The sequence below is a fragment of the Ylistrum balloti genome, unplaced genomic scaffold (assembly GCF_031769215.1).
Source record: "Ylistrum balloti isolate Yb309-2 unplaced genomic scaffold, AGI_CSIRO_Ybal_v1 Utg370870, whole genome shotgun sequence".
NCBI lineage: Eukaryota > Metazoa > Mollusca > Bivalvia > Pectinida > Pectinidae > Ylistrum > Ylistrum balloti.
Window position 1 is genome coordinate 70,115 of NW_026782497.1, and position 13,631 is coordinate 83,745.

General features: G+C 35.4%; 1 protein-coding gene across 1 annotated transcript in view; it reads left to right on the forward strand.

The window, feature by feature from the left end:
- Nucleotides 1–305: 305 nt before the first annotated feature.
- The window catches only part of LOC132559172 (uncharacterized), a 43,906-nt gene continuing 30,580 nt past the window's right edge, over nt 306–13,631 (forward strand). The window contains exons 1-2 of the mRNA XM_060223785.1: nt 306–441; nt 5,265–5,432. Of these exons, the coding sequence (XP_060079768.1) occupies nt 320–441; nt 5,265–5,432 (290 nt within the window). The 5' untranslated portion in view covers nt 306–319. The remainder of the gene's footprint in view (nt 442–5,264; nt 5,433–13,631) is intronic.

Sequence of the window (13,631 nt, forward strand, 5' to 3'; positions counted from 1 at the left end):
TTTGAGAGTCCCTTGATAAATCAGCGAGTTGTTTAAATATCAAGATGAAGTATTGTATTGATGATGTGATTGTTCAGGTTATCATGGAACGTTTGATTATTTTTCAGGGAAATCCAGAACTAGCGTTTCGAGTGGTATCAGGCTGTCGACTGCAATGTCCAGACCAGATCGATTTGATGATGAAGACCTACTAAGGGACGTGGATGTAGAACTTCGCGACAGTCCAACCCAGAACGGGAGACAGGCGAACTGGTCGCAGTTTCGGCTGACGGATAAAAAGATTAAGAAAAGATCAAAAGTTGGAAACAAGAATAAGAATATGGAAAAACAAATCATCCAGAAGTCATCAGGAATTTCAACTGTTCTCAAGGATTTCGCAGAGGGATCCACTTTCCACGGACTTCGATATGTGGCTCAAAAGGGATCATTCATTGGTAGGAAGTAAGTAGATCTGAACGCTTCAACTTTACGATTGATAAATAATCATCATATAGGCCTGGACAGTATGTAGAATATATAGGTGCTTTAAATTCCCCTGGGGTTTACAGTTTTATTGGGAAAGAAACATATAATGTTTTCCTCTGGTAGATGTATTTTCAAATGCATTTATCAATTGATAGTCGATACACTTTAACAGAACAATAAATTATCGTTAGTTTCTTTTAATACCTCAGACGGTAAATATCTAACAAAAACAGTTGGATATCATTATCTCCGGGTGTTTTAATACGCTTCAAATAAGTCTCATGCTCATGAAAGTATTGTTAAAACATGGTAGTATTTCTCTAGTGTTTACTTTCAATTACAGGCAGTCTCAGACATCACCATGTATTTTGTCCACAGCCAATATATAAGTCATAGTTTTTACAAGTATTTTACATGAAATGTGATCTGTAGAGCAGTTGATCTATTCTAGTCTTTATCTAATGGGTTTAAACTGCATTATTTATCTGAGTTGGTTATAGAATGCTAAAAGTACTTGTTTGACTCCTTGGTGAGGAAAGCTATTCATAAAGTATAAGCTATAATCAATTATTACTTAATTAGGTAAACTCATTTCTCCTTATACTTTTTAGTTAGTAATAGCAGCATTCATTTGATATTGAGTAGTGCCATGGACCAATGTCTAATTCACTATGTCAATAGCCTTGTATGGGAAACAATAGCCACGTGTGTGTAGGGAAAATCCACCTTCGAGTTCAAAGTTGGGCGATCCAGAATATATTCACCTACATCAAATTTTCAAACTATCCCTTATTGAAAAGTTTCTTAGTCGTCTCATATATTTCAACACATTGTGTCCTTAGGCATCACTGACTTATCCTAGAAGGACAAGATAATTGTTTGATGAAGCATCACTGTCGAGACTTAGGAGGACGAGACAGCTGTATAACGCAGTCTAAATAATGTTTTCTTGCATACCACGTTTTCATACATTTTAATAGTGTCATAATATACACATCTACTAGGGTTGTTTCAAAATATTATCTGATACATAGAAAGATATTGAATCCTGGGGCGTGTGCACTTCCCAATATAGATATTCATTTTCTTTTGATCACTTTGTCGCCTCCAAGTTTTCAATGTTTAGGCCCTAAACTGTCATTATTTTCCTCTACTATGTCTAATTCTAAATTTGTCTGATAAGGAGCTGCTAATCATTTGTGAGAATTTTGTTCAATCTTGTCTTATAATTCTGCATCAACAAGTGCGTATCACTTGTGTGTATTTTGTACAATCATTTACCGTGTCTGATCCTATGAAAATACACTAGACATTCATTTACTTGCAACAAAGTTATTACGAGATAATTAACATGCTCGGAATATTACATTTGTGTTTGGCAAATTTCACGATTATTCACATTATTACACTATATTGTAAGGTCGTTGTAATTATGAGGTTATAATTGAAGCTGATCAAGCTGTATTGTGACGTCACAATGATTTTGCCGTCCGTACTGTGTTTCAGCTTACCCCATCACTGGATTTATCGTAGACATAAACTAGTGTGTCTCTCAATATAATCCAACACCAAATTAAAATTACCCTGAGTGCTGTTTGTAGTCTTGGTGGTAATGTCAAAATCAAAAGGTTTCCGCCAATAATATTGACAATGGATACGTTTAAACCCACTCTATCTATTTCGACCTCTGGCCCCAGTTGTTTAAACGATGATATTCAGTGGTTTGTAATAAATTCCAATCGTGAACTGATGTGCTTTGAGCATTTTCATTTAACACTCTTATCTGTTCAATGGTATCAACTTGAACTGTTCACTAACCACTGGATTACTCTAATTAACCTTTAAACAACCGAGGCCTGATCCCATGTAAAAAGCGGACTTGGTTTGGGATACTTAAAAGAATATTTGATTACGTAATAAGGGTCATGTCAGTGATCAATATAAATTGGATGTGAACTGTGAACACATATTTTGTGTAAGACCTCTATGTCATTAGCGCAAGTGTATACTATATAATATTCAGTCAATAAAAGAACGCATGATGTTTAAATCCTTGTTTTGAAAAACACATTAAACTTTCAAAGACAAATTTTTCAAGATGATTGTTTGGTTGTCCACTCTGTGCCTTATCTTAAGAAAACATGATTTTCGCTAAAAACTTCCATGTATTTTAACAAAGTATCAACATATGGTATGATGATGATGTTTGATAATAGCGAACAATCGCGATATACTCAACTAAAAAAAAGTTGACATGATTACATTTAAATTGGCTTAGACAACATGATGTTTCTTTGCAACATACAAAAATGACATTATTTACATAAAAAATAACCAATATCATTTAAGTGTTAAAGTCTGCTACATATTTGTGTCCCCGCCGAAACCTTTTCGTGAAAATCAATTGTACACCTGTCTCTTTGATTTTGAATTCTCAAAATGATGTTGCTTATCAACTTTACCATCATTCCCCGACCAAAACAAAATCAGATAGAAAGGTATGTAGGCAACTGGCTTGTAGTGTTAAGATATAAACTGTGTCAAAACTATCATCCTCGAACTTGCTGACCGAAAACCATGACTGCTAGAGATGACTGTCTTATATGATTGTTAAATCAGGTTTCTTCCGGAACCAATCAAATTACTTCGCTTGTGTCTTCCAGGGGTGCAGAGAGTGACATTGAAAGTGACCCCCCTGGTCATTTGTCTGATAAAGGGGATCGCGTAGTCATTAAAACGTCACACTGCCATCTTCTACTGGTTGTGCAATTTATTCTATTGGTACTGATAGGGTTTCGTTTACTTTATATAGGATTTCTCACTGACTTTTTTTATATTCCATTTCATTTATCTATGTTGATAATGAACAATGTTGGATGACTTTGTCCACAGATAAATGATGCATGTAGATCATATAATCTATAGTGTTTTATTTCATTGTACACAATGAACATTGCAATACCTTGCGTTCACTGCTTTTCACACGAAAAACCGTTTTAAAGAACGCAAACATTGAAATAACAATATATTTTTAAAGGATTTTTAGATCAAATCAATATTTTATTTTCGCAACTAGTTACCAGCAGTTTTGAATTTTTACATTGGTGGCAGTCTGCAGTTTTCTACTTTCGAGCTATGCATGGCATAACTCCATTTCAAGGTGCCATAGTTTTGATAATTTTATTGGTAATGAGGGAATTCCTTTTTCTACATAATGAATGCCATTAACCTTTCGTTACTGTGAAAACAGCATCACTCCACAATGTCAACACACTCCTCTACCATCAATATCCATGCAGTTAAGCTAATTAGCTTCATTTTCTATGACAGTCTGTTTTTTATTCGTTTTTAATGTCTTTCAAATTGAAATGGAGCATTGATTGTGAAAAACGTCTAAATGTATTTGCCTTCGTGAATGCAATGTATGTTATTTTCTAGAATATGCGAAAGCTTTCCTCCAATAACATTATACTGTTAGTTGGTAATATTCCCAAGGTCATTAACTGTATATGTTATCGCTATATTCGCTGTCAGTAAGGATAGCACGAAATCAAACACCCAGCGAACACTTCAATACAGAATGAGAACCCCAGAAAATAGTTTTATTAAGAGTACATAATTTCGGTAAGGAATTTGAATAAAAGCAATCTACGGTCGAAATACACAATACACATATGTTCTTGGCGCTGTTCTAAAATTATATCATGTATGAAAATTACGAAATTTATGTAATGATGTAGTACACCTGAAGATTTTTCATTTTCCTTTCAATCACTTTGAGTTTCCTCAGTCGCCTCCTAGGCTTTAAAACGTAGGCCTTTATCATCACTGACTATCCTAAAAGGACAAACAGTTTTCTGATGCAGTTTTACTGAGTATTTGGCTCAACTGTATCTAACTCTAAATTTGTTTTAAAAGGTGTTGTGCACTTGTGCGTCTTTTGTGCAATCCTAGTGAGTGAAAATGATAATTAATCACATCTGGATATGAATATCTATCTACCAAATTGTTATGCAACAGCAAACTTGTTCCAGCTGTATTTACAGATTAACTCCCCATCTTATCTTTGAAGTTAAATAATCACTATGAATTGATCGTATTCCCTGAAATTCCAAGGATTATACTCTCAGAGCACACCAGCTGTTACAGATTTAGATAGGGATATAGGTTCATCAACACCTATGCGTGGTCTTATAATAGCCGGAAAGGATTACATCTTGTTGCTTTTAATTTGTCGTGTTTGTTTACATTTTAATACAGTAAGCCTAAGGTTATATGGAAGAGCGATATACAACCTTATTTCACGTAAACAGTTACTATGTTGCTTTAGATAATCCAAGCATATTGTCATATCACAAAAGCAAATGTTTATAATGATTACAATGAGAAATATTCTATTTCCTCGTGCGATATATGCTGGACATGTTTGATGTTCGTAAGTTTCCTTATTAGTTCCGTTGTTATACACCGTATTTGCATTTGAGAACGTGACATTACTTCCTTGGATTGATCATGATTTGTATGGCGGGTGTCTTCTATAAATCAGGAGACGCTTACTCTTCCGAAACACCTGGTCATAATTTGCCCTAGTTTCATATCATTTGAGTTTTGATTATGATTATGTTGACACGTTGGTACATTCTTGAAGTTTTATGATAAAGGAGTATGAAGCAAATATGTTTATCTATCAACGCCTAATTAATATTTACTTATTAGGAATATTTTCCGTGTAAATTGTCTATAGTACTTTCCCATGTAAACTAATACACGATTTATGACTAAAATTTCATTTGTTTTAGGTTGCTGTGGTTGATGATGATATGCGCCTGCGCATCAGTGTTAGTTTACCAGATAGTAGACAGGGTGGGCTATTACAATGGATGGCCAGTGACTGTTAATGTGCGGGTCAACTACAACACCTCGCTCCAATTCCCATCTATCACCATTTGTAACCAGAACGCCTTCAAGTAAGTGAAACTTAACTGCATTACCCATCTATCATCATATTTTACCTAAACACATTCAAATGCGTTACATTTAAATTCAATTCCCATCTATCACCATATGTAACCAGAACGCCTTCAAATCGGTGACATTTAACTTCAATTCCCGCCTATCACCATATGTAACCAGTACGCCTTCAAATCAGTGACATTAAACGTCAATATCCGTCTATCATCATATCTAACCATAACGCCTTCCTGTACATGAACCCTATCACATGAAAATAGGCGTGTAGTACATAACCTGTTAGATATTTGAATTGCCAATGAGTTAATTTAGGACTGGTACGTTTAACCTTTTGTACCACGGTTGCTAAACCCTTTGATATAAGAAATGTTGGATCCAATGTATATAAACCATAGCTTATTGTCAAATGTGTGATGTACAAATACTACATGAACATATATATTCTATCATTTCAGGGTCAATTTGAGTAATTACGTTTACTCATTTACACATATCACGAATTTAATTCCTCATATGTCGTGGTGTTTTCTGTCAAACTTCTTTCTTACCTAAGGCACTAGTTTCTCATGTTATAGCAATGAAAGTGTTCTATTTTTCATATAAGAACTAATTTAAGTACCTGCATGATATCTTGTACCACGTTTCTACAATTTGATTTTGTTGTGGAAACGTAACACATAATTTCAATGGTAAATTATTTTTGTGTTGTAAATTTAACACGCAGTTTTAGGGTAATACTTCACGTTTTGTAAACTTAAAGCGTCGTTTCAAGCGGAATGTTTTTGTCGTGTCGAAAACGTAACAGGTTATTACAAAGGTAAAACAATTAATGTCGAAAACCTAATACGTGATTGCAAGGCTTATATATCTTGTTATGTAAACCAAACACATAATGTCATTGAAAAAGTATCTTGTTTTGTCATTTTAACCTCTTCAACACATAACACTAATGACAATGATGTTAACAGTGCTCGTCAAAATGTGATACCATTTCTGGTGATTTCGTAGAACTACTTTTCTAAAAACATGTTAGCGTAAGTTATGCTTGAAATTCTTATGTTCAGTGTGGATAATATGTTTGCTTTCCTTCATCCTTCTCCATCAGTTTTGTTTCAGGTCAAAAATGAAACAGGTGACTCTAGACATCACTTTGAATATCATAAAAACTTTGGTATTGAAAATGAAAACATAGTCACTAAAAGGATTGAAATTCCAGACTTGATCTAATATAGATTTTACATCAACCAAGATCAAAGTTTGTGTAAGATTCTATTTCCTTGTCTAAATTTTGCTATGGATAATAGTGATGATCCTTGTTTGATTTCTATCCAGTACGTGTATGCAATTTTTATTTTCCGATACAAAGATTCCACAAAGATTGACAGGCACTCAATACATTAAAAACAATGATTACAATTTTTTGTGGCATCCATCCACAATGATGGTACAGAAAAGATATATGGCTGATCTGTAATTATCAATAGGGGGAGTGGTTTAGATTTCTCTGTCATCTGCAATCAAGATTAAAGTTAAATTCCAGTTTGTATATATGATTTTATGTTCTGTCATGTTTAGCTGACTTGGTACAGTCGTATGATGCATACAGACGTCACGTGTACTTAGCATGTGTCTATTTCGTCTCAACAATTATCTTACATTATGTAACCCCCAATCACTAAGTCTAACGTACATTTCATTCAAATAAAACAGTAAGGAATATGTTATGAAAGTAATAGTTCTTGCACAACATACCATGTTGTTTACGAAACAAATACCATTATACTATATTTACGTAATATACATGATTTTCTGATTTGCTAGTAATGCTGTATATGTTTTCATAGCAACAAACACGTGTAGCCATCACGTGTATTGAATGATATTGTAAAATACCTTGTTATGTAGCCAACTTCATATTGGTTTGACCCTGGGATATGTCATAAGCTTTCATCAAACAAACGCTAATACAGTTATATAAACAGAAGCCCTTAGATAAACATAGACATTTTGGTTGACAAAGATTTCTAAACGATTGCAGTTTTAAATGTTTACCAATCAGTGCTCGTGTCCTGGTGTGTCACGTGTTTTAGTCAAGATTGGACAATAGACGATATGTTACCGAACTTCCTAACTGTAATGACACTAAACTTCCCCTCTCATCACCAAACCATATAACGTCGAAATATTTTATTGATTGAATGAAACAAAATTATTGAACAACAGACATAAGGCCTATATAAGCTTCAGGATGCATACTTTATGTTTGAAAACAAAGCCAACAAAGAAACATAATAATGATACAACAAAGAATAAAATCTAAATTCCTCTTTATACTTTTAACTCGTTTCTCGACACACAATGAATATAAAAAGAAAATCAAATTATGAAATTAATAATGAAAAGAATATATAAATACTTATTATGCAAAATTCATATGGGTCGATTTCACACCTATGTAATTGTCCCATATGTATTTTCTTTCATTTCCAAGACTATAAGGCAATCGCATCTTCAAATGAATACTTATGTATATCTGTATGTGTTATAAGTGACCAAGTTCCTTGGGTAAGATAAGCTGATTTATATAACAACTCATAGAACATTTATTCTAAATCTCTTCATACTAAATATTACTAATAATCATTGTTTAAAGAGGGATGCGATTTTAAATATCATGGGTTAATTATCTACTTTGTCAGAAAAAAAATATTACATAAACATGTAAGTACTGTTGAATACAATTACGCGCATTCATAAAGTCCAAAACCTATATTAGCTAATGAATATTTGTTTTTACATAATAACAATATTAATAACAACTCAATTATGATTGTATTACCAATTATATATACAAACTTTTAACAACAACAAATATCCAATTAGTGTTATGACCATATAATAACGATATAGACATTTGATGACTGAAAGGCAAACCGACCTTGTATATTAATTTGTATATAAATATTCGTATAAGTGATAGCAATGACATTATATATATGTAAAAATATATGAATAAATAACAATAACAAGTTCGGTACAAGTGCTTGTAACACTTACTGGGCACTTTAGCACTCCACTTTCATTATCACATCACAGGGATGATTCACTCTGTATGTAATACAATATATAGACCCTTCAGTACTCCACTCTCACCATCACATCACAGGGATGATTCACTCTGTATGTATGTAATACAATATATAGACCCTTCAGTACTCCACTCTCACCATCACATTACAGGGATGATTCACTCTGTATGTATGTAATACAATATATAGACCCTTCAGTACTCCACTCTCACCATCACATCACAGGGATGATTCACTCTGTATGTAATACAATATATAGACCCTTCAGTACTCCACTCTCACTATCACATTACAGGGATGATTCACTCTGTATTTAATACAATATATAGACCCTTCAGTACTCCACTCTCACCATCACATCACAGGGATGATTCACTCTGTATGTAATACAATATATAGACCCTTCAGTACTCCACTCTCACCATCACATTACAGGGATGATTCACTCTGTATGTAATACAATATATAGACCCTTCAGTACTCCACTCTCACCATCACATTACAGGGATGATTCACTCTGTATGTATGTAATACAATATATAGACCCTTCAGTACTCCACTCTCACTATCACATCACAGGGATGATTCACTCTGTATGTATGTAATACAATATATAGACCCTTCAGTACTCCACTCTCACCATCACATTACAGGGATGATTCACTCTACGTATGTAATACAATATATAGACCCTTCAGTACTCCACTCTCACCATCACATCACAGGGATGATTCACTCTGTATGTATGTAATACAATATATAGACCCTTCAGTACTCCACTCTCACCATCACATCACAGGGATGATTCACTCTGTATGTAATACAATATATAGACCCTTCAGTACTCCACTCTCACCATCACATCACAGGGATGATTCACTCTGTATGTATGTAATACAATATATAGACCCTTCAGTACTCCACTCTCACCATCACATTACAGGGATGATTCACTCTGTATGTAATACAATATATAGACCCTTCAGTACTCCACTCTCACCATCACATCACAGGGATGATTCACTCTGTATGTAATATAATATATAGACCCTTCAGTACTCCACTCTCACTATCACATTACAGGGATGATTCACTCTGTATGTAATACAATATATAGACCCTTCAGTACTCCACTCTCACCATCACATCACAGGGATGATTCACTCTGTATGTATGTAATACAATATATAGACCCTTCAGTACTCCACTCTCACCATCACATCACAGGGATGATTCACTCTGTATGTAATACAATATATAGACCCTTCAGTACTCCACTCTCACCATCACATTGATGATTCACTCTGTATGTAATACAATATATAGACCCTTCAGTACTCCACTCTCACCATCACATTACAGGGATGATTCACTCTGTATGTATGTAATACAATATATAGACCCTTCAGTACTCCACTCTCACCATCACATCACAGGGATGATTCACTCTGTATGTATGTAATACAATATATAGACCCTTCAGTACTCCACTCTCACCATCACATCACAGGGATGATTCACTCTGTATGTAATACAATATATAGACCCTTCAGTACTCCACTCTCACCATCACATCACAGGGATGATTCACTCTGTATGTATGTAATACAATATATAGACCCTTCAGTACTCCACTCTCACCATCACATCACAGGGATGATTCACTCTGTATGTAATACAATATATATGTAATACAATATATAGACCAATATATTCAGTACTCCACTCTCACCATCACATCACAGGGATGATTCACTCTGTATGTATGTAATACAATATATAGACCCTTCAGTACTCCACTCTCACCATCACATCACAGGGATGATTCACTCTGTATGTATGTAATACAATATATACAGTACTCCACTCTCACCATATCACAGGGATGATTCACTCTGTATGTAATACAATATATAGACCCTTCAGTACTCCACTCTCACCATCACATCACAGGGATGATTCACTCTGTATGTATGTAATACAATATATAGACCCTTCAGTACTCCACTCTCACCATCACATCACAGGGATGATTCACTCTGTATGTAATACAATATATAGACCCTTCAGTACTCCACTCTCACCATCACATCACAGGGATGATTCACTCTGTATGTATGTAATACAATATATAGACCCTTCAGTACTCCACTCTCACCATCACATCACAGGGATGATTCACTCTGTATGTAATACAATATATAGACCCTTCAGTACTCCACTCTCACCATCACATCACAGGGAATTCACTCTGTATGTAATATATAGACCCTTCAGTACTCCACTCTCACCATCACATTACAGGGATGATTCACTCTGTATGTAATACAATATATAGACCCTTCAGTACTCCACTCTCACCATCACATTACAGGGATGATTCACTCTGTATGTAATACAATATATAGACCCTTCAGTACTCCACTCTCACCATCACATCACAGGGATGATTCACTCTGTATGTAATACAATATATAGACCCTTCAGTACTCCACTCTCACCATCACATCACAGGGATGATTCACTCTGTATGTAATACAATATATAGACCCTTCAGTACTCCACTCTCACCATCACATTACAGGGATGATTCACTATGTATGTAATACAATATATAGACCCTTCAGTACTCCACTCTCACAATCACATCACAGGGATGATTCACTCTGTATGTATGTAATACAATATATAGACCCTTCAGTACTCCACTCTCACCATCACATTACAGGGATGATTCACTCTGTATGTATGTAATACAATATATAGACCCTTCAGTACTCCACTCTCACCATCACATCACAGGGATGATTCACTCTGTATGTAATACAATATATAGACCCTTCAGTACTCCACTCTCACCATCACATCACAGGGATGATTCACTCTGTATGTAATACAATATATAGACCCTTCAGTACTCCACTCTCACCATCACATCACAGGGATGATTCACTCTGTATGTAATACAATATATAGACCCTTCAGTACTCCACTCTCACCATCACATCACAGGGATGATTCACTCTGTATGTATGTAATACAATATATAGACCCTTCAGTACTCCACTCTCACCATCACATTACAGGGATGATTCACTCTGTATGTAATACAATATATAGACCCTTCAGTACTCCACTCTCACCATCACATCACAGGGATGATTCACTCTGTATGTATGTAATACAATATATAGACCCTTCAGTACTCCACTCTCACCATCACATCACAGGGATGATTCACTCTGTATGTAATACAATATATAGACCCTTCAGTACTCCACTCTCACCATCACATCACAGGGATGATTCACTCTGTATGTAATACAATATATAGACCCTTCAGTACTCCACTCTCACCATCACATCACAGGGATGATTCACTCTGTATGTAATACAATATATAGACCCTTCAGTACTCCACTCTCACCATCACATCACAGGGATGATTCACTCTGTATGTAATACAATATATAGACCCTTCAGTACTCCACTCTCACCATCACATCACAGGGATGATTCACTCTGTATGTATGTAATACAATATATAGACCCTTCAGTACTCCACTCTCACCATCACATCACAGGGATGATTCACTCTGTATGTATGTAATACAATATATAGACCCTTCAGTACTCCACTCTCACCATCACATCACAGGGATGATACACTCTGTATGTAAGTAAAACAATATAAACACCCTTCAGTACTCCACTCTCACCATCACATTACAGGGATGATTCACTCTGTATGTAATACAATATATAGACCCTTCAGTACTCCACTCTCATCATCACATCACAGGGATGATTCACTCTGTATGTATGTAATACAATATATAGACCCTTCATTACTCCACTCTCACCAACACATCACAGGGATGAGTCACTCTGAATGTATGTAATACAATATATAGATGTACTCCACTCTCACCATCACTACAGGGATGATTCACTCTGTATGTAATACAATATATAGACCCTTCAGTACTCCACTCTCACCATCACATCACAGGGATGATTCACTCTGTATGTATGTAATACAATATATAGACCCTTCAGTACTCCACTCTCACCATCACATCACAGGGATGATTCACTCTGTATGTATGTAATACAATATATAGACCCTTCAGTACTCCACTCTCACCATCACATCACAGGGATGATTCACTCTGTATGTAATACAATATATAGACCCTTCAGTACTCCACTCTCACCATCACATAACAGGGATGATTCACTCTGTATGTATGTAATACAATATATAGACCCTTCAGAACTCCACTCTCACCATCACATCACAGGGATGATTCACTCTGTATGTAATACAATATATAGACCCTTCAGTACTCCACTCTCACCATCACATCACAGGGATGATTCACTCTGTATGTAATACAATATATAGACCCTTCAGTACTCCACTCTCACCATCACATCACAGGGATGATTCACTCTGTATGTAATACAATATATAGACCCTTCAGTACTCCACTCTCACCATCACATCACAGGGATGATTCACTCTGTATGTAATACAATATATAGACCCTTCAGTACTCCACTCTCATCACATCACATTCACATGGGATGACTCTCACCATCACATCAGGGATGATTCACTCTGTATGTAATACAATATATAGACCCTTCAGTACTCCACTCTCACCATCACATCCCTGGGATGATTCACTCTGTATGTAATACAATATATAGACCCTTCAGTACTCCACTCTCACCATCACATCACAGGGATGATTCACTCTGTATGTATGTAATACAATATATAGACCCTTCAGTACTCCACTCTCACCATCACATCACCACTCTCACCATCACATCACAGGGATGATTCACTCTGTATGTAATACAATATATAGACCCTTCAGTACTCCACTATCATCACATCACAGGGATGATTCACTCTGTATGTAATACAATATATAGACCCTTCAGTACTCCACTCTCACCATCACATTACAGGGATGATTCACTCTGTATGTAATACAATATATAGACCCTTCAGTACTCCACTCTCACCATCACATCACAGGGATGATTCACTCTGTATGTATGTAATACAATATATAGACCCTTGTACTCCAC